Here is a 21,138-nt window from a genome sequence, read left to right on the forward strand (position 1 = left end):
AAAATACCCTGTACGACGTTTGAGGCAATATATGATGATAATGTGACTCCATAAGGAACTAAGGTCTATTATGCTCTCTCCTATTATCATAATATAAAATCCAATTCCGTCGCGTTAAGAAAGCTTAATAGTGTCCAATAGCTGATGGCGATACAGTGCCCCCATTATCTGACTCCTTCCCCTCGCTATCGCTGGACAGTTAAGGATAAGATGTTCAGTTGTCTCCGCTACTAGATCACAGAATCGCCACTGATCCGATGAGCAGATTCCTAGTATATGCAGATGGTACCTTAATCTGCAGTGGCCGGTGTAAAGCGACTTTAAATCTTTGACCTGAGACACAGTTTGGGGTGGTGAAGTCCCTGCAATTCCAGCCAGCAGTGGTTCCTACTTCCCCGTTCCTCTTCTAGTATACGATTTCTGAGATGATGTCGACAAACTGCAATGAAGGGCTTCGGCCCTACCGACCTGGCAGCCGCGGCCAGTTGTTCCGCAAGTTCGTTGTCTTGTATGTCTTTGTCTCCTGGTACCCAGCTCAAGGTTGTGCCGTAGTTGTTACAAACTCTGTTAGATTTTTCAATGCAGTCCAAAACCCACCCCAAATCTATTTATCACTGATGATGGATATCCATTCACCGTGGTAGTTCCTGTCCAATATGACCTCCGCACATTTGCTAATGGCTAATGGCTTATGGCGTGATCCCGTTTACCCGCCACCTATACCATCTGCTGTTATAGACCCGTCCGTATACCATTTGCTTCATATCATTTACCATCCATAGAAAAAATTAAACCAGTAAAACACGCACAACAGCACTCAGCACTTTGACACTAAGGCTTGTGTATTTCTAATCTTAGAACTCGCTCTAGAAAACATCTCTGAAAAGACTGAGATATAATAAATCGACATGTCTATCTAGGCTACTCACCCACAGCTCGCAGAGCACAGCACAGAAAATACGTTTAGTCAGGTGTAAAGGTGTAATAACGAAATCCAACACGACACATACGGATATCCATTTGTGTATGTGTCTGTTGCTTTTACTCTCGGCTCGCTGCCTTCCCTTTTAGTTGACAAAGCAAAATCTTAGACTTTTGTTGGCTAAAATAATAGCTAGCCACACGACAGAATGTTCGTGATTCGTGAACAAATATATTGTATGTATATAGTTATTATTGTGTCTGTTAGACGCGTAGCAACTGTAAAAAGCACTTGTTGACGCGTCGCATCGCAAACTCAGTGGAGAGGATGATTGTTGGTATTTGCACTTGCGGTTGCAATGTGACCGAATTGTTGTAATTGAACGGAAGCAAATACACACAATAATAACCACAAACCGAACGCATCATCATCATCACAACTGACTGCTTGCAATTTCCAGCATTTCGCTTTCATTCCATTTTGACGGAGTGGCATTTCATTTGGCTGACTTTTACCTGGGCGGCAAGGCGTTGATAGTTTCTGATTCCTGATATATTGCCAAGGCACACTTGCAACCGCACACACACTTCAAATTCAAGTGTTGCACTCGTTCCAAAAACGTGACCATAGTCACATGGACCATTTCATTTGTTTTAACAACGTCAGCGCCCTAACGTTGCAATCAAGTTTACTCACACACATACGTAGTTGGAAAATCTAATTTCGCTTATAAAGAAAGTACTTATTCTGTGTAGGTGTTGCAGAACCAGATGTCAAAGTGTAGAAATTACAATGCGTTAATGATGTTGGCGGTTATGATGATACCTATACCGAGGCGGTTAGGAAAAAAGTAGGGTTTAGTCCAATGAGAATAACACTCTACATAGAAAGGGTACATAGTATCCAGAAATTCCATATATTAAGCGAAGATTAAGTGACAAACGACCACGTGCTCTATCAATTGACGGGGCGCGAGATAGCTGAGACAGTAATCATCTCAAAAGCCCATTGAAAGCTAGAAGTCTGTAACTCAATTCGAACAACTAAATTATTGCCTAGGTATGACCGCTTTTCGAAAGCGTCTGTTTTTAGATTTCTTCGAACTATTTGATTTCATTTTGAGTTAACTAAATGAGTTCACCTATATCCAATTAGAATTAGAATTCAACAAAAAAATAGTTTTAACCCATTTTATTTAAGCAAATGTCTTCAAAATATAAACGGTGTAATGCTGAATGAGCCAAAACCATAGCCATACGAGTATCCAAAGGGGTACGGATTGACCGGGTAAAGCGGTGGCAGTGGTGGCGTATCCTGGTAATATGGCGAACCAAAGTGTGGTGGATAGTACGGGCCACGATATGCCAAGCCCGCTGTGATGATTGGCGCAGCAAGGGCCAGCTCAATGGCACACAGAAGGCCGAAAAATAACAAAAGCTGTGAAATGGAATTTAATTAATTACTAAAAGCATTAAAAATTTACATCAGCGCTGCAAAACACTTTGCATTTTAAGCACACTCACCAATTGCATGAAGAAACGCATTTTAAACTGCGTGAAGCGGATGTCTTTATATACTCGACGCTCTCATCTCGTTGTATGGTAGGTCAGGCCCATTCAGTTGAGCAAAAATTAAAACAAGAACGGCTACAACTGGAACTTGTTACTAATGTAGTAGTTTTTTAATTGGCTCCCAATCTGGTGTTTTCTTATGAAACTCGTTTTCAATCGCGTTGATATCGATATTAACTCTCTTGCATGAGATATTTTCAATGCGGGACTCAGTTTGCATACCTTACGTCATGATTATGTACTTGGCCTTGAACTTCTTGTATGTAAGTCGCACTTTGTAGAGTTCAGAAAAAAATAAATTAAATGGAGTTTCAACAGTAGAGTGAAGTAAAACTTACACAATTGAGTCAAAACATCAATTTTTCTTAGATATTTTTCCTAATTTTTTTTTTTATGTAGAAGTATATTTTAAATATAATAGATTTGAAATATAGTAATAACTGACTAAAATCAATTTATAAAGTTCTATGACTAAATCATACCTACAAGTATAAAAAAATGTGGTATAGAGGATCAAACTAAGGTAAACCTAGTAGGTTTTTTGAATAAAACTTGCAAACAAATAAAGATGATGGTATAAAATGGATAATAAGCACACCCACCTCCCAAACGAAGTGTACTTTAAAAACTACTAAAAGCACGTTAACTCACGAAAACCGTCAGTAGCACTAAATATAACGGTATAAAAAGTACAGAAGAGTTGCACTCAGGTCGGTATAAACTTGTAAGAAAGGGTATGTTCCGGTATAACCGAAGAATTCATACTCTCGCAATTTATTTATGTAATTTTGTTAAGATAACGCACAATTTGACCCACATATTCGGAATAAATTCCACTAGAAAACAAAAACCATCCCATATTTAGTATATGGGAACTGGGGTTATTCCTGGACCGATTTCAATTTGCCACCATGCTACATTATATCCAAGGTTATACGCTCCCTTTGTTTTGCTAAGATATCTCAAATAGGCAGGAACTAGCTAGCTCATAACTCCCGACCCGATTTTAACCATTTAACATTTTTACTATAGAGACAAATTATTAGAAGAAGAAGATTCCCTCTGAATAACATTAGACTTACTAATATTTTCGGTAAAAAATTATTCATATGCACTGAATTCTTCTTGTTCGATATCTGTGGCCTTGAAAAGTTATAGTCCTATTTTGACAATTTTCCAATAAGTGACGCCACACCTCAAATGCAGTATTTATGTAAAGTTAATTTCTGTTAGCTTCATTGGTTTTTGATGTATATTTTGTAAAGTGAACGAATCAAATGGAATTCAGAATTGACTTATATGGGAACTATGTTGTGAACCGATTTCCATCAAATATCAAAGATAATTTAGCCTACCAAATTTCATAGAAATCGGATGAGTAGGCTCAGATATGGTTTTTGACCCATAAGTAGGCGGCGCCACGCTCATCTTCCATTTTTCATTCCATCTTAGTCTAGATTTTTTGTAACATCTTGACCATAAATGTTTAGGTTTTTTTTAGGTATTTTTTCGACCAGTGCTTGACCCTATTGGGAAACGGCGGAAGCAAAGTTGTAGACCTAATACTTAATTCCTTATATCTCCCAAGTTTCTTTATCAGCAAGTTGTTTTTATAATAATGTATTTAGTACTAGCAGACCCGGCCACACGTTTTTGTGGCTAAGGTATACATTAAATTAAGTTGATCCAATCTTGGCTTCGGCGACGATATTGATTACTGGAGGTTGATTTATGTTACGCAGCATGATTACAACTCGCACTACCATTAATTGCAAAGTGAATGGTGATAATGCAGGCAATTTTATATAGTTTGGGATAATTGACTACGTCATTCTGGTTTGTAGCTGTGTCAACTCTCTTGGACCGAAATTCTAAATTGTCGCATTAAGATCATCGATATATTTTTTTTACCACCAATATAGGTCATTCAATCAGTTATTGTTGAAAAAACACTCATATGTTAGTTGTTAATTGGCGATTCTTTATGTGTCGCCACAAATTAAATGATTTTAGGCATGCGATTAGCCCGTCAGTAACAGTTGATCCAGGAATAATTGGAAGAGTCTGGCGTAAATCACCTACTAACAGAATCCTGGTTCCACCAAAAACGTTCATCGACAATCGAGATCTTTTAAAGTCCTGTGCAGTACCTCCAGCGACTTCTTGAATATTTGGAAAATCTTCGTTATGGCGATTTTGCCGACTGGTGTTTCGTTCATTTGCAATTTAGGAGTAATTTCAAGGCTGAATGTGCCGTTTGTTTGCCTACTAACAGGTGCCAAGTTGCCCCTATACCCGTTAACCTTGGTGGTGAAAATGAGTTAAATTGGTTCCCTCATATACTATATATGATGATTTTCTATTGGACTTTGTGCCGAATATATAGGTCAAATTGTGTGTTATCTTAATAAAATTACATCAATAAAAGGCGAGAGTATAAAATGTTCGGTTGGACCCGAACTTAGCCTTTCCTTATTTGTTACAAATTGTTTTGGGCTATCGACACAACCTTATACAATTGAACAATAACAAAAATATTTTAACAAACCAACAATGATAACCTTCAAAATATTGTTTTTTTGTTTTCTCTTTTTATATTTTCCTTGTCAACTCGAATAAAATTCTCTTATTATTATCTTCCTCGCAATTTTTCCATATTTACTCACTTTCTAATCTTTTTCTGGCCTTCCACGAATATTTCAAGACTAAAAATAGCCAAACCGAACGTTCTCGTTTTTTTTTCGGCACAAACGAAAAGCAATTCATTTTTATACTCTCGCAACAAAGTTGCTATCAACAAAGTTGCTACAAGAGTATAATAGTTTTGTTCACATGACAGTTGTTTGTAACACATAAAACTAGACGAGTTAGATATAGAGTCATATATACCAAAGTGATCAGGGTGACGAGTAGATGTGAAATCCGGATGTCTGTTCGTCTGTCCGTCTGTGCAAGCTATAACTTGAGTAAAAATTAAGATATCTTATTGAAACTTGGAACACATGTTCCTTGGGGCAATGAGAGGGTTGATTTCGAAATCGGACCATTGCCACGCCCACAAAATGGCGAAAGCCAAAAACATATAAAGTGTCATAACTAAGCCATAAATAAAGTTATAAAAGCCATAAAATTTGGAATCAAGGATCGCACTAGGAAGGGGCATATTTGGATGTAATTTTTTTGGGGAAGTGGACGTGGCCCCGCCCACAAACCCGTTATTTATATATAACTCGCAAAGCAATAAAGCTATATAAACCAGTCGGTTCTCTTACTTACCCCACCACACACCATGAAAATGGTTAAAATCGGATAATAACCTCGCCCACCTCCCATACAAATGTCAGGTTGAAAATTACTTAAAGTGGGTTAATTCACTAACGAAAAACGACAGAAACACTAAATTTCACAGAAATAATAGTAAATGGGCGTGACATCACCCACTTATGGGTCATAAACCATATCTCAGGAACTACTTGACAGATTTTAATAAAATTCGGTATATAATATTTTCTTTACACCCTGATAACACGGATAAAAAATGGGCGAAATCGGTTTACAACCAAGACTACTTTCCTTGTAACTCAAATTTGAGCTCCATCTGATTCCTTCACTTTATCATGTATACATAAGGATCCAATGAAGATAGTGGAATAAAACTTTACATAAATAGTACATATCATCTCTGACTTCACTTGTGAAAAAATTGTAGAAAACGGACTATATCTTTTCAAGGCCCCAGATATCGAACATGTTGAACTCAGCGCCTAAGGATACATTTTAACCGAAAATATGGGTAAATCTCCCAGATAATTTAATGTAATTCAGAGGAAACTGTTTTCTTCTAAAAGTGTGTCTCTGTTCTAAAAATTATTAAAATCGGGTCATGACATCTCCTATCTCCCATATACCTAATTATAGGTTTTTCAAAAATACGGTGGGCTTTATTCCGCATATGCATGTATTGGTTAATATGTGAGATATCTTAGCAAAATTAAGTGAGCGCATAGTCTTGGATATAGTGTGAAAATTAAATAATTTCCTCAGCACTCATATAGTATATATTACAATTTTCGTTATTTTATTAAACTTTATGCCGAAAATTTACCCATTTGTATGTTTATAAGTTTCTTCACTAAATTGCGAGAGTATAAAATGTTCGGTTGCATCCGAACTTAGCCTTTCCTTACTTATTATATTATATTATTATCAAGCGACAATTTTTTTTAATTCCGCACACGACCATTCAGTAGGGAGCCGACCGCGAGTGATCTTAACCCCCTTTCCGTACCTCCGTGCCCGAGTGACTACAACACTACAACGTGATATCTTTTGAATGGAATGTCAGAATCTAACAATTCAAAAAGTTATATAAAGGCTTTGAAGCGATCTTAAATAATTAATCATTTATTTCGATAAGGATTAATACTAAGGTACAAATAAAGAGCCTTTTCAAGTAGTGGTATTTTAATTAATTTTTTTTTTTTTATAAAATCGTTTATTGTGAAAAACTATAATAGTTAGAGATATGATGTCGCGACGTTTTTTGTAGATAATGATAAGTTCTACAAAATTGTAGTACATCACTTTGTTATATCTTTAATCGTTTTCGCAGCATTCGCGATTAAAGAAGGTTTTTTGGTATTTTTTTACATTATCGGAGTTTTGGTAAGGAACCCAATTTTTTTTTTAACTAAATATAGCCTATGTCACTCAGGGATAGTATAGCTTTCCAACGGTGAAAGAATTTTTCAAATCGGTTCAGTAGTTTCGGAGCCTATTCGAGACAAACAAACAAAAAACACACATTTCCTATTTATAATATTAGGATAGATTTATAGTAGCTAATTTCAGTCAAGAATTTTAACTTTAGAATAATGCGTATTTAAATTGATTATGTGTAATACTCAAACGTGTGCTGTCAATACACCCCACACCACATATAACCATAATCATAACTAATCATTAAACTCCCATTTATTTGTACCTGTATTAATGGACGGAAAATTATTTACTACATATATACATACCTATAATGTATTTACAATGAAAACATGAAGCATATGCAAAACCGTGACTGACTGAGAGCGCTTACTCACACCAAGCCAACTTTGTTCGAAAAGAAAATACACATGTATATGTATATGTATGTATGTATGTGTGTAGGTTAGCGCGCGCATGAAAATGCGCCGCTAGAAAAATGTGACAACATTCATAATCAAAACTGTGGCACGTTGCCAGCAACGCACGCTCTGTATTTGCATAAAACGGATATTTATTTGCTCTCATTTTACTGACAAAACAAATATCTATTTTCGCTAAGTTACGAAAGTTGCTTTCATTCCGTTGTTTAAATATAGCCACAGGCGATCTAAAAATATAGTCGAAGCATTCGGGCGACTGAATTTCTGATATGCTAATGATTCAATGGAATCAATGTGTCTGTTGCAACTCTCCTGCCCGATGTAGCTGCAAGAGTCCTGCCGAAGTAAATATTTGTGTGTATGTGCAGAGGCGTAAGAATGGATGAGTGGACTCCTTGTGCGCTCAAGATTTGCTAATTAAGTTCATCGCAGAAGATTTCCGCGCAGATAATTGAAATTTTCTTGTTTACTTATTATACGCTGATTCACTTTATCGATTATGCGAAAGGCGATGTGGATGGAGAATAGTACATATTGCATAATTTTTGTGATTTGTTGTTGCAATAGCTGCTATTATTAGTTAAATGTTTAGTAAACGGCATGTGTGATTGTTGGCAAGGGACTCTTAAAAGTCAAATTGAAACCAAAAACTCGCAAAATATATAAAAAAGCTCAGTCATTAGTAAAGGAAAGCTACAGTTTGTGTCTAACTTTATAAACTTTAAGGGGTTAAATGGGTTTCAAAATATCAAAAATTAAAAAAAAAAACTGTATTGTCTTATTAAACAGTGCAATATGTATAAAATATTATCCAAAAATATCAAAGCAATCCGAGTAATAACCTAAGAGATATACCCTGTGGAAGTTCTGCCCACCAGGCCACGTCAGTACGAATATAAAATATTAAACGCATTTATCTCAAAACTCAATTTTTCAAGCCAATTTTGCACACATCTTTGGAATAACATTATCTAGTTAATATACGAAGGACCTTTTATATTGTTATGATAACTATTTTTTCGGAGCCAATATATGCCGACAATTTGACCAAAAAAGTGAGCTTTTGGTTTTCAAAAATTCAAATTTCAATATTTTCTTTTTTCCTTCGTTCATAACTAGATTTATCCACATACTATCGAAAAATTGTTGGTTTATTGATTTTAGAGGAACCAATCATGAGTTATGATGTCCACCACAAGACCTTTTTTTTTGACACGTCATGGGAGATGAGGTGCCAACGGCCGAGTTTTCGGCTGAATTGTTAAATGAAATATATGATTGTATAAATAAAAAAAATTAAAAAATACCCTTGTTTTTAGCCTCTGAAACCCACCTAACCCCTTAAGTACACATGCCTTCTACTTATAACCGCTAAGTAAACAAAGTTACACACACAGGGTGTATGTGCAACTGGCTGCATAGTTCAGGGAATGTTGGGCCAGTACAAAGCATGTTGTATGTGCGAACGCGATTTTTTAACACGTTTGTCTAACACGAGTTGCATCTCTGCTTTTGACAGTTAGAGAATTCTGCTCGCCCACGAAATGATACATTTAAAGTCGATGGCGTATGAAAAGTGTTTAGGTGGTAAACGGCACACATATGAGTATTGAATTGTGTATAAGTACGTGCATGAGTCGTTACATGAATAATCAGCAGCAGTATAACGGGACTTCAGAGTAAATAAAATAATGCAAAGCTCCCTTGGTACATTATTTACAAACCATATACAAAATTCAATTTACCCTTAAGAAATAACAAAATCTTATTTTTTTTATTTCTAAATTAAATTCTGCGTTTTCTAGTTATTTTGATGAAACTTGGTACACATATTCCATGCACCATGATACGGCAGGTATTGCAGATAGTCGAAATCAAACCATTGCCGCGCCAACAAAATGGCGTTAATCGAAAACTTATAGTGGGCGTTTTTTCTATATATCTCGTAAACTCAGTATACCAACCAACATAGCCATTTCATTTAGCTACTTTTATCCACAGTTTAAAAATGGAGGAAATCGGGTTATACCACGTCTACCTCCCATACAAAGGTTAAGTTGAATACTACTACAAATGCTTTAATTCAGTAGGGAAATACACCAGAAACCTTAAATTTCATGGTAAAGATGGCACATTTAGGGCTGCATTCAAATTAGTATAAAACATTTTAAATGGGCATGGCTCCGCCCACTTATGGGTCAAAACCCATATCTCCGAAACTACTCGTAATTCGGTTCATGGTATTTTCTTGGCATCCTAATTATATATTTTGATGATGTACGAAATCGATTCACTAAGTTTTATTTTTTCGTGGTTGTTTGGTTGAGCAGCAGAATATGTGGCATTTTCTCCTTTCGTTATTCTTTAGGTTGATCCTCTTCTCGTCGTTGGGCTATTCGTCTACCGTCGTTTATTAGGTTGAGCCTCTTCCGTTCCTTAAGTTGAGCCTGCTCTCGTCGTTGTTTAGCTTAAGACTCCTGTCGTCATTTTTTAGGTTGAGCCACAAAAGCTATTCGTCTATCGTCGTTTTTTGGTTGATGCTCCTCTCGACATTCCTTAGACTGAACCTCCATGTCTTTCTTTATAAGTTTCAACATCTCGTAATTTTTAATGGTGAGTCTCTTCGTTGTTCTTTAGGTTGAGCCCAAAAATGTTGGTTGTCCTCCAATCGTCTTTCCACAAAATATATAGGCGATTCGTCTATCTTCGATTTTTGGTTGACACTCCTCTCGTTATTCCTTAGTTTAATCCTCCACGTCGTATTTTATGTAGAGCCCACAAAATGTGTGGGATTTGGTTTCCCATACGTTGTAAAATGTTCCGAATATTTAAAAACGGATTTATTTTATATTCGGCCCTATTCGCGTTGTCGTTGTCGTTTTAATAGTCGTTTCTAAGTCGTCGTCGTTCTTATCGTCGTTTCGTTCCTAAATTGGTATTCTTGAAGTATATCGTAACGCCTAAGAAAAGTTATCGAAATTTGTGTACATATTATACTTTAAGGCGCTCTTTTCCCATATAAACATTTTTTCTTATGTAACGAGACACATTTTTAAAGCAATTTTTTATAGACTCTAAACAACGTTATCACTGTAATTATTGTACTTACGTACAACAATGATAGTCTTCCATCTTTATTTGATTTTTTTAAAGAAGTAGTGGTGACATCTGTGTCCTCCAAACTTTCTTCTAAAATATGTTATACTTCCAGCGTCTCATGTTCCTTGCTTCTGGATAATCCGCCTACTCTGCCTAGTGGTCCAGCCAAAGGAGACATATGGGTATATGTTATTTAACTCCTCGTCTTGTTGGAGTACTGTTTTTTCTTCGTTTTGAATTTTAAGACCTTTCATATCTTAAATATACTCTGAGATATAAAAATGCAATCTTATTAATGCCAACAATTTCCGATGCGAGATGGCGGTGGATTGGATTTAGTTTTTTTTTTTTTAGAAGAATCGAAATTTAAAGGATTTATCCCTTTTCTAAAGTCCTTGGCATATGCAGGATATTTTTACATTTCAGAAATTAAAATTTCAAACTGTTTCCGATTTGGAATTTTCATCTTATAATTATAAATATAGCAACGACAAAAAAATGTCGTTTCTATAGTCGTTTCAAATTGGGGAATCTCAATTTAGTTTCGATAAATGTCGTTAACGCCAACAGGAATACCAAATAGGCGTTCTTAAGTCGTTTTAAAACGATAACGACAACGGGAATAGGGGCGATTATAATGTGATTTAATTTAATTCAATGAAATTGTGATTGTTTACAAAATGAATATTTAAAGTAAAAAGAAACTGTACTTCTTATTACAATAGTCTACGTCGATACGTGCGTAAGGCTACACATCTTCCAGAAAACTCTTTGTCTTAATGCTGCATACTCATGTTCGAAGGTTCGAAAGACGCTGCTCTTCCGAAAATGGGTTTCGGAGTTGATATTTTACGTAAAAGGAGTTTCAAGATTGCCAATCCTACATATATACGTATAAGTTTTCTTTATGAAGATATCGGAACAAATCTTTTCGCAAATACTACATACTTTACAGTGTGGCATAGCCCGTAAAAATCGCTTAAATCGGACTATAACTTTTCAAGGCCATGAGGGCCTCAAAGCTTGAGTTTATTTTCATTGAGAATATCGGTAAATCTCTCAGATATTCTAAATAAATTCAAAGGAGATGTGTTCCTTCTAATAGTGTGCCTCTGTACCAAAAATGTTTTCTCTAGGCCTCATATACTTCATATAATTTTTTCAGACTTACGGTGGACTGTATACCGTATATATCGGTTAATATATGTGAAATTTTAGCAAAATTAAGTGGTCGTAAAATCTTGGATATAATGTAACTTAGTGGCATAAAAAGTTTATATCACTTCTGAAATTATGCCAGCTTCCATATACTGTAATACATACCATATAAAATTAAATAAATAAATTTCGAAAGTATATATGTTCGGTTACACCCGAAGTTAGTCCTTCCTTATTTTTAATTTTGCTCTTAATGTTGAATATAGTATTAAGTAGCTACCGCACCTAATCCAACCAGCCTCATAATAGTTGGATAGTGGAAAGTTGTCGAACATTTTAGGTATTTTAGCAAGTTTGGAGCTTTGACTTTTGTATTTGCATATTATTATTTGAAGCACGGACTCTATTCCCTATTTCTAAAAATATAAATAATGTTAAGACACCATAGTATACTAATAAGTATTCAAAACATGTAAAACGATATCGAACACAGAAGAATGTGTGTTGTGGGTTTTAGGAAAATTTCGAAAAGGACCCAGAAAGGAACTCCATTGAAATGGATCTTGTCTTAGTTTTAAATAATTATAACACATCAGTACACCAAACGTATAACATCCATCTTCTGGGGAAATTTTTATTTTCGAAAGTTTATTAATATTTTGAATACCAGTATATACTAATTAATGACAATACTTGAAGTACAGCAAAAGTTGCATAGCCAACTCATCATCAACTGTGTACCTGCCGTGCATCACATGGCTGCAACAACGTCAGAAATCTAGCAAAGCAAACAAAGAGAAAATAAAATAAATAACGAAATTACCATACGAGTTTGAAAAGTTTGTGTCAATCGCCAATCTTAGCACCTCCACATACACATCAATTGTTTTTAAAATACTAATATTTCCAAAGTGACGCACGAACTCACGTGCACCGGCCGACCAAAACAAACGGAAGTGCAATGAAGTGAAGGTGTGAAATGGACTTGGCCGCACACCGACAAAGTTGGCCGGGCGAAAAACAATAGCGCCGTCAAGAGTCACGTTGTGTACACTTGCACACCTCGAAACAATTGGGCGACAGCGTACTTTCTTCACGGGCAACAGCGTGAGTGTCGCACAGGCCGCAAATGCATGACCGCTGTCACGCTGTCGAGTAATAGTTGTTTGTTAGCACATAATTGCATAGTTGGTCGCCTGCACTGCTGTCAGGTCGCGTGTAGAGCCGAACCACTGCACCAGTGCTGCACCAGCGTCAGCCGCCGGCAGCGAGTGCAGCAACACCTCTGCACTGTTATAGTGCATCCCATAAGGCACGCGTCTTCCACGGGTGTACGGCATGCCATGTGTGGCATTGCGCTGGAATTCGCATACATGACAGCATTCGTTTGGGAAATGTGGGCTTGGCAATGTGCGGTCATGTTTACCGCTGGCATTTTGAAAAATTCACGTTACTCGCGCCAAACTGCTGTGCAAGGTGTCAAATGAGTTGTGTCGAACATGTGATGTGTGCGACGGCGAACGTGAAGCTGCGTTAACAATCGTGTATGTTCAATTGCTCGATCCTTAAGATTTCCGCATGCAAAAGCTGACAATGCGTTAGCAAAGCAGACGTGAGCGCAAAGTTCACGAACACTTGTTGCTTTGTCTCAAAGCTCGTCGGCACGCTCGTCGTTTGTCATAGACGAAGCTCGAATGCCTTCAAAACTTTCTATACGCTAGTGTGCCTTCTTGTTGTTGGTGTTACGATTGACTGGCTGGCATGGCAGGCTGGCAGCGAAGGTTGCATACGACGCAAATAAGCTTCGCTCCAGCGCTGGCCGACGCAACGAAGTGGCGGCAATGAGGACCAACACGATTGTGTCCCTGAAGCAGCTGGTGTATAAAAAGGCTGCCCATTGCTGGTAGCTGGCATATGTTCGTCGCGCTTCGAAGCTGAAGTATCTCAGTGAAAATTGCGGAATATACAGTAGAAAAGCAAACCGTTGTTATTTGAAAGTAAAATACAAATTTGTGTCTCAGATAAGAAATCAAAAAAATATTTTGGAAAAAAGTGCAAGTGTCACCAAAAACCGAAAAACCCCTTAAGCGTATTTGGATTACTAATACATACGCAAAAACTATCAAAGACAAGAAATAAAGTGTGAGAAAATTTTGTTTTTAACAAAGCCAAAAATTTGGCTACAAGAACTGTTGAAATCAATTAAAGACAGCAAAAAAGTGTTACAAACCAAACATCAACAAATACAAAATGGATAATTTAACACCGCAAAAACTCAACAAACCAACAACATCATCTTCTAGCAGCACATCCAACTCATCAGAGTTCGCTGCGAAGCACACCACAGCCTCACCCGTACACGTCGATCACAAATCCGTTTCCTACTCAAGCACATCCTCTTCGAGCGACAGCAAAATGTCCAAAACAAAATTGACACGCGATCAGAAAGTATCGCGCGGCTTTCTCAACTGCATCGGCAAGCATTTGGGTTGCCCCTTTCTGCAGCAAAATCCACGGCATCTGCCACAGCAGCAACTCCAGCGCTACATCTACAACAGCCAAGACGATTTGCCCAGCTCCTCCACAGATTCGTTCTCGCTCAGCTATGAACGCGGCTCACACACGGGCTTCCACCTCACCGGCTCCAGCATCGATCTCACTTGCGGTGATCTCAATGACTTCGCACAAGAGCCGAAAACGCAGCAGTATCAAAGGCAACACGCCTCACGCAATACGCTCTCCTCATCGGCGTACAGCGGCTCCTCATGCTCACCAGCGTTCTGCTCATTTGACGTCGACTGTTTGGTGGATATCTATAGCGGTGATGTTGACGCCGATGGTGACGAGGTCTCGCTAAAAATGTACCAGCAGCAGCAGCAACAGCACATCAGCTCCAACAACAATGTGGCGCATAGTTGCAGCTCTGGTAACAATACCGATACAAATAGCAGCGATGACGATGATGAATGCTCCACACATGAGGAGTGCTGTGAGCAAAAGCAGAAGCGCAAATGTCTGAAGCACGAAGCACAACAACATCACCAGCAGACGCATCAGCAGCGCCACGAACAACAAAAAGAGCACACAACACACAAGCGTCTGCACCTGAGTCGCCTATCCATCGCCTCGTCGGTGACACGCATGTTGAACCATTTCGCCAGCAGCACGTCGATGAGGTCGTTGTCGTGCAGCAGCACACCGCTGCGCTGCTTCAAGGATGCCAAACCGAAGGAGGCTGATGACGCAGCCGCGCATTTGAATGCCAGGAATAAGAGCGAGCACAAGAAGCACAGCTTGCCGAACACGTCGTCATCGTCGGCATCGTCCAGCGGCAGCCGCAGCAGTAGCAGTGGCAGTAGCAGCAGCGGCGGCGGCGGTAAAAGCAGCAATAGCGTCAGCGGTAAGAAGAAGGAGAAGAAGCAGCAGAGTATATTGCGGCCGCCAGTACATTATGTCTACACGAAGGGCATGTCCGGCCTCTACTCGCGTGTGCCGCGCTACACCGTCTGCTCGCCCTATGCAATGCATTAAAGCGACAGCTAAGGGCAGAGGGTGACCGTTCGGCGTGCGGAAATGTGAGATAAATGATTTATGCATATATACACCATGTATACAAACAGAGACGTATCGAAAAAGAGGCTGACTATCTAAGTATTATAGTACGTAGAGATTCGTAGGTTTGGAGAAGTCGAAACGTTTTTTTCCAAATGACAACAGCAAAAGACTTGTAATTCATAACAAAACATAATAATACCGTTAAGTGTACATAAATGATTAGTTTAACCCGTAGTTACTTGTAAGCGTCTAAGTATAAGCTCGAAGGAATAAGGTTTGGTTTAAAAAAAAACAAAAGACATAATAATGGAAATCGCAGTGCCTCGAGTTTAATGATTTGAAATGTATGAACAAATATGTAAAACATAGTATATACATATATATGTACACCAAACACCCCTAGTGGGTGTGTTGTAGTCGGTTTAGTCAACTTAATGTAAAACCTTGCAAAATTTCTTCCATTCAAAGCTGCATATTTTTTCTAAAAGAAAGCGGTAAAACGAAATAAAATTAAAATGAAAAATTTTATTCAAAAAGCACTGAAAAGTTCAAAAGTTTCTTCCATTACTACAAGGAAAAGTATTCAACTATCAAATAGTTTAAAAAACGCTGTATATTCAATTATTCTAAACAAAATTTTAATTATATTTATTATTAATTATTTATAGTCATTAAAATGTAGACAAATTTTTAGTATAAGTAAAATTAAATAATTATAATATTTATTTTTGGCTACTTCACATTATATTTAAATAAATGCTATATTTCTGAAAAATACAAAATACACTCGTTTCTTTATTTATTTTTTTAGTGGCATACATTTAGGACCAACTGTAGTCAGTCAAAATTGACATTTCTCATATCAGATGAGCCAGATGAGCTGCATTCAAGAGTCGAAATTATGAACAATCTTTAATTAAAAACTAAAGCTTTCTAAGTTTACTCATTTAAATTCTATGTATTTTTTAAAGACAGGATATTGAAGAACTTAACTTTAATTGAAGAGCGAAACTGATTCCACTTTCTATGTTTGAAAACGAAGAAAATTGTCATTTATATAATAAAGCTCAATGTCATACATTCTATCTCTATTTAGAACCCTAAAAAAATTAACAACTTAACTTACATAAAAAATATTTTTTCTCGGTTCTTAAATGTGAACACACCGATTGATTCTTCCACTTAGAAGGTACATTTCCTTATTTCGTAAGTTTGAAAAAGAAATATAAATGATATCAAAACTGTTAAAGCTGATACTTTGATATTTTCCGTAAAGGACCTTTATAATTAAACTAAAAGAACTCTCCTCAAATATAGACACAAAAGATATAAACAAGAGACTGACTACTAACACTGCTTTCGCTATTTAGAAAACACCGAAACACCCTTCAAAATTACTGCTTTCACGCGCTTTTGAAGTGTATGAAAATGAATTTAAAAATACGAATAAAATTTCCAGTAATAACAGTAAACATCATATATTTTTAAAACAACGAAAATCTAAGTAATTTCGATTTGAAGAACTGCACCGTAACATTGAGCAAAGCTTAGCGTCTTTCAACTGTCTTCATGCAACTCAAAAAGCTGTGCGAGGTAAATTTTCTGAAACCTCCAACTTTCTAAAGCTCATCGGTTGGTGGTATATTTACTCTCCACTTCGTGTTCTTGCTCTGTTCCGCGCTCTTTGGCGCACCGCATGCGCATTCAGCACTTGGCATTTGTTATGGGAACACTTCGCCGTCAAATAGGGTACAGTTGAGGAAATGAAAACATAGTACGTCATCGACAACAACAACTAGATTTTGTTTTTGTCAGCCGCGACACACTACTGACACACAATTCAGCCTTTAGTAGCCACATCCATTGCTCGGCGAATGCAATGCACTTGTGAAGGACTTGTGCTCGACCTTATTTACCTTTTTCGATCCAACTTGGCGCAGATAAGGTTTGACGACAAAAATTTCCTTGCCACCGGAATGACAACTATTTGACAGTGTCATACGCGCTCATCTAGCATTTGGTGGCATAGAATTTGAATATTACCCCGTCCGGTTTTGGGCCCACAAATAGTTTTCAACCGCTTTTCTGAAGGTCCTCACCACTTTGCTTCGATTGTGTTTCGAGTATATTATATATGTATATACATATACATATATCTATATATCGTTTGTATATATATACGCGAACGTAAGGCATTGTAGGTTTGTAGTTCGTTGCCGCTTGAGGCTGAAAATAGTAACGATGAACAAGTAACCTTTAACCGACTGCTGTTTAAAGTGAATGCCAAATTGGCATATACGAGTATATGAAAGGGCATTTACATGGACGTATACTTGATATAAATGTATTTTCAGAATTCTGCATCTAAGGTCCTCTCTGACGTAATACTTTCAACATTTCTATGGCATCATAAGCGAATTTGGCGTATTTAAATCATAATGAGTTGTTTGTTGTGGAATATTTTGAGAATATTGAGGTGGATATGGGAACAACACGTAAAATCCTAGTTGGTTCAACCTACACCGTGCTACTTGTCCATTATTAATGAAAGAATTTCATTCCTTTTAAGGACGTGTATCTTGAGCTAGTCATTAAGTGAAAGTTGCATCAAGTTTAGGAAAGATAAACATATTTTATTCTTCAAAAGGTCTTTTTAAAGTTTAAGATTTTCAGCATAGAATATAATAATAAAAAATATTTAAATACAAGTAAGGAAATGAAAAGTCTAAATTCGGGTGCAACCACATATTTTATACTCTCGCAATTTATTGATATAGTTTTATTAAGATAACACACTATTTTACCCATATAATCGGCATAAAGTCCAATAGGATAACGAAAACCATTATATATATGTAGTATATGAGAGCTGAGGTAATTCCTGAACCGATTTCACTCATTTTCATCAAAAACAAACATAATATCAAAAATTATATACTCACTTAATTTGGCTAAGATATTTCACATATTAACCAATTTATAAGCTATTAAGCCCATCGCATTCTTGAAAAACCTATAATTAGCTACGTATATGAGAGCTAGGGGAAGTTATGAACCGACTTTACCCATTTACCACCAGTACAGAGACACACTATTGAACATGATTCCCTCTGAATTAAATTAAGATATCTGAGAGATTTACCGATATTTTCGGTGAAAAATTACCCTAAGGCACTGGATTCTTCATTATAGACCGATTTAAAAAAAAAATTCACAAGTTATGTCACAGATCACATACAGTATTTGTGTAAAGTTTTATTACACTATCTTCATTGGCTCGTTATGTATATATTATAAAGTGAAGGAATGAGGTAGAATTCAATATTGAGTTATATGGGAAGTAGTCGTGGTTGTGAACCGATTTCCCCTTATTCCACACGTGTTATCAGGGTGTCAAGAAAATGCTATATACCGAATTTCATTGAAATCGGTAGTGTAGTTTCAGAGATATGGTTTCCAACCCATAAGTGGGCGACGCCGCGCCCATTTTCCATTTTATAAAAAATCTGAGATCAATTTCTTCTGTCATTTCTTCTGCACAATTTAGGGTTTCTGATGTTATTCATTACTGAGTTAACGCACTTTTAGTAATTTTCAACCCAACCTTTGTATTGGAGGTGGGAGTGGTCATTATCCGATTTCAACTATTTTCATGGTGTATGATAGGGTACGTAAGGGAAACGACTCCAGAAAGTTTGGTTTGTAAAGGTTTATTGGTTTGCGAGATATATACAAAAAACCTATTTGTGGGCGTGGCCCCGCCCAATGAATCACATCATATTAATGAAGTGTATTAAATAACATTACAATTTACTACATAATTAAAACAATTTTTTCTGAAATTCCTTCCAAAGTCTAAAAAAGTCTCTCCCCTGGCTTGTATGCTAAACCAAAACTAAGTTCAATCGGAAGTAAAATAATTAATATTAAGTATTGTTAAATAAAATAGAAAATTATTTTGTTTATTTCATATAATTTTTAAAATTAACTTTTGTCCCGATATATTTATGTATCTACCCTGCCAAATTTTGTTTCGTTTCTACGACATAAATTCAAAGAGTGCTCAAGAGCATATATCAGCCTGAAGTTTACAATACTAATCGCGAAATCCGTTTTAGCGCTGTATTTTTTCAGTTATTGCGGCCCGATCGTGCGATGTACTGGATTCGAAAACTGATTTTGTCTCTCCCCTGGCAATTCATATAACGTATACTATTAATTTAATTTGTTTACCTTTATTGTTCCAAATTACTAATTCTGTGATAATTAAAGTGAAATAAATAAATTACCCAAAAAATAGTTCAGTCAATTAAAACAATTAAATTTGTCATGAAAACGTCTCTTCCCTGACAAAATAACTGCCAGGTGAGAAAGTTAGAGACCAGGAGAGATAATATTCATCATGACACCCGGACCGGAAGTCGTGAGCTGCTTGAGTCTTGATACTTTCATGCGTGAACTTCTGAACATGGCCCCTTCACCACCTCCAGCCATCACCAGCATCAACAAAACCGAAAATATTAGCTTCGCAATCCAACGCAGAATCGCTCTTACCAACAGATACTACTTTGGTCTGAGTTAGCATTTGAATGTTAAAGTCCTCTCTCGGTGAACCAAAACCAAGCTCTACATGTCTCTTATCATCCCCGTTCCGCTTTATGGTGCAGAAGCTGTCGACGATGTCAACATCCGATGAGACGACACTAGGAGTTTTCGAAAAATATTTATGTTTTGTGGAAGATTTATGGTCCTTTGAACATTAGCAAAAGCGAATGCCGCAGATGATGGAACGATGAGCTATACGACGACATAGACATAGTTCAGCGAATAAAAAGACAGAGGCTACGCTAGCTAGGTCATGTTGTTCGAATGGACGAAAACACTCCACCTCTGAAAGTATTTGATACAGTACCCGCCGGAGGAAGCCCTCCATTCCGTTGAAATAAACAGGTAAAAAGTGACTTGGTTTCTATTGGTATTTCCAATTGGCACCAAACTGCAAAAATGAGATGTGACTAGCGCGCTCAAATAGATTCACCTATAATCGCATAAGCGCTGCATACGCCAAATATGTATGTAAATATAACTAAGATCAGATTGGCCAGACTCTCCCATACCAAATCTTTTTTTGAAAAGGCAGAGGATATATTACGTCTTTAAAAAGTCAGAAATGTTTTTGAAAGATCTTAAGATTTCATATGTAATATTTGTTTCGTTTATTTAGGATAAAGAGTGAATTTATTGATTTGTTATTTTAATTTTATGGTTTATTCATCTAGGAAAAAGAGTACCTTTAATTTGTAATACTATTTTAAATTAATTTTTTGCTTTTGGTAAAATAATTATCTACCATAAACTTTACGTCTCTCCCTGGCCGATGTATTTACCCAGGTTGTCGAAAAAGTAATAAAATATGTATTAAGTGTCTTGCCCTTACGTGAGAAGATAAATAAAAGGGACAAAAATCATAATATAGAGGTTTCATGAAAAAAATCCAAAACTTTTCTTTGGCCGTATTCTCTATGCAATTGAAAGCTCTTATCGTAGAATCACCCATATATGACTCTATATCTAACTCCTTCAGTTTTAGGTGTTATAAACTACCGTTATGTGAACAAAACTATAATACTCTCTTAACAACTTTTGCTGCGAGAGTATACAAATAATAATAAAATCTTCCTCACTGGAGTAA

At 36.7% G+C, this 21,138-nt stretch overlaps 1 protein-coding gene across 1 annotated transcript; it reads left to right on the forward strand.

Moving 5' to 3' along the window:
• The first annotated feature begins 13,719 nt into the window (after nucleotides 1-13,719).
• LOC105214936 (uncharacterized protein DDB_G0271670) lies at nucleotides 13,720-16,109 on the forward strand. Its single transcript, XM_011188642.3, has one exon. It carries the CDS (start codon nucleotides 14,142-14,144, stop codon nucleotides 15,420-15,422), a length of 1,281 nt encoding a protein of 426 aa, XP_011186944.1. The 5' UTR covers nucleotides 13,720-14,141; the 3' UTR covers nucleotides 15,423-16,109.
• Nucleotides 16,110-21,138: the final 5,029 nt, after the last annotated feature.

Source organism: Zeugodacus cucurbitae, chromosome 4 (assembly GCF_028554725.1).
Source record: "Zeugodacus cucurbitae isolate PBARC_wt_2022May chromosome 4, idZeuCucr1.2, whole genome shotgun sequence".
Taxonomy (NCBI): Eukaryota; Metazoa; Arthropoda; class Insecta; order Diptera; family Tephritidae; genus Zeugodacus; species Zeugodacus cucurbitae.

Bases quoted from the DNA above. Each gene is read 5' to 3' on its own strand.
- LOC105214936 (XM_011188642.3), top strand. From the start codon at position 14,142: ATGGATAATTTAACACCGCAAAAACTCAACAAACCAACAACATCATCT.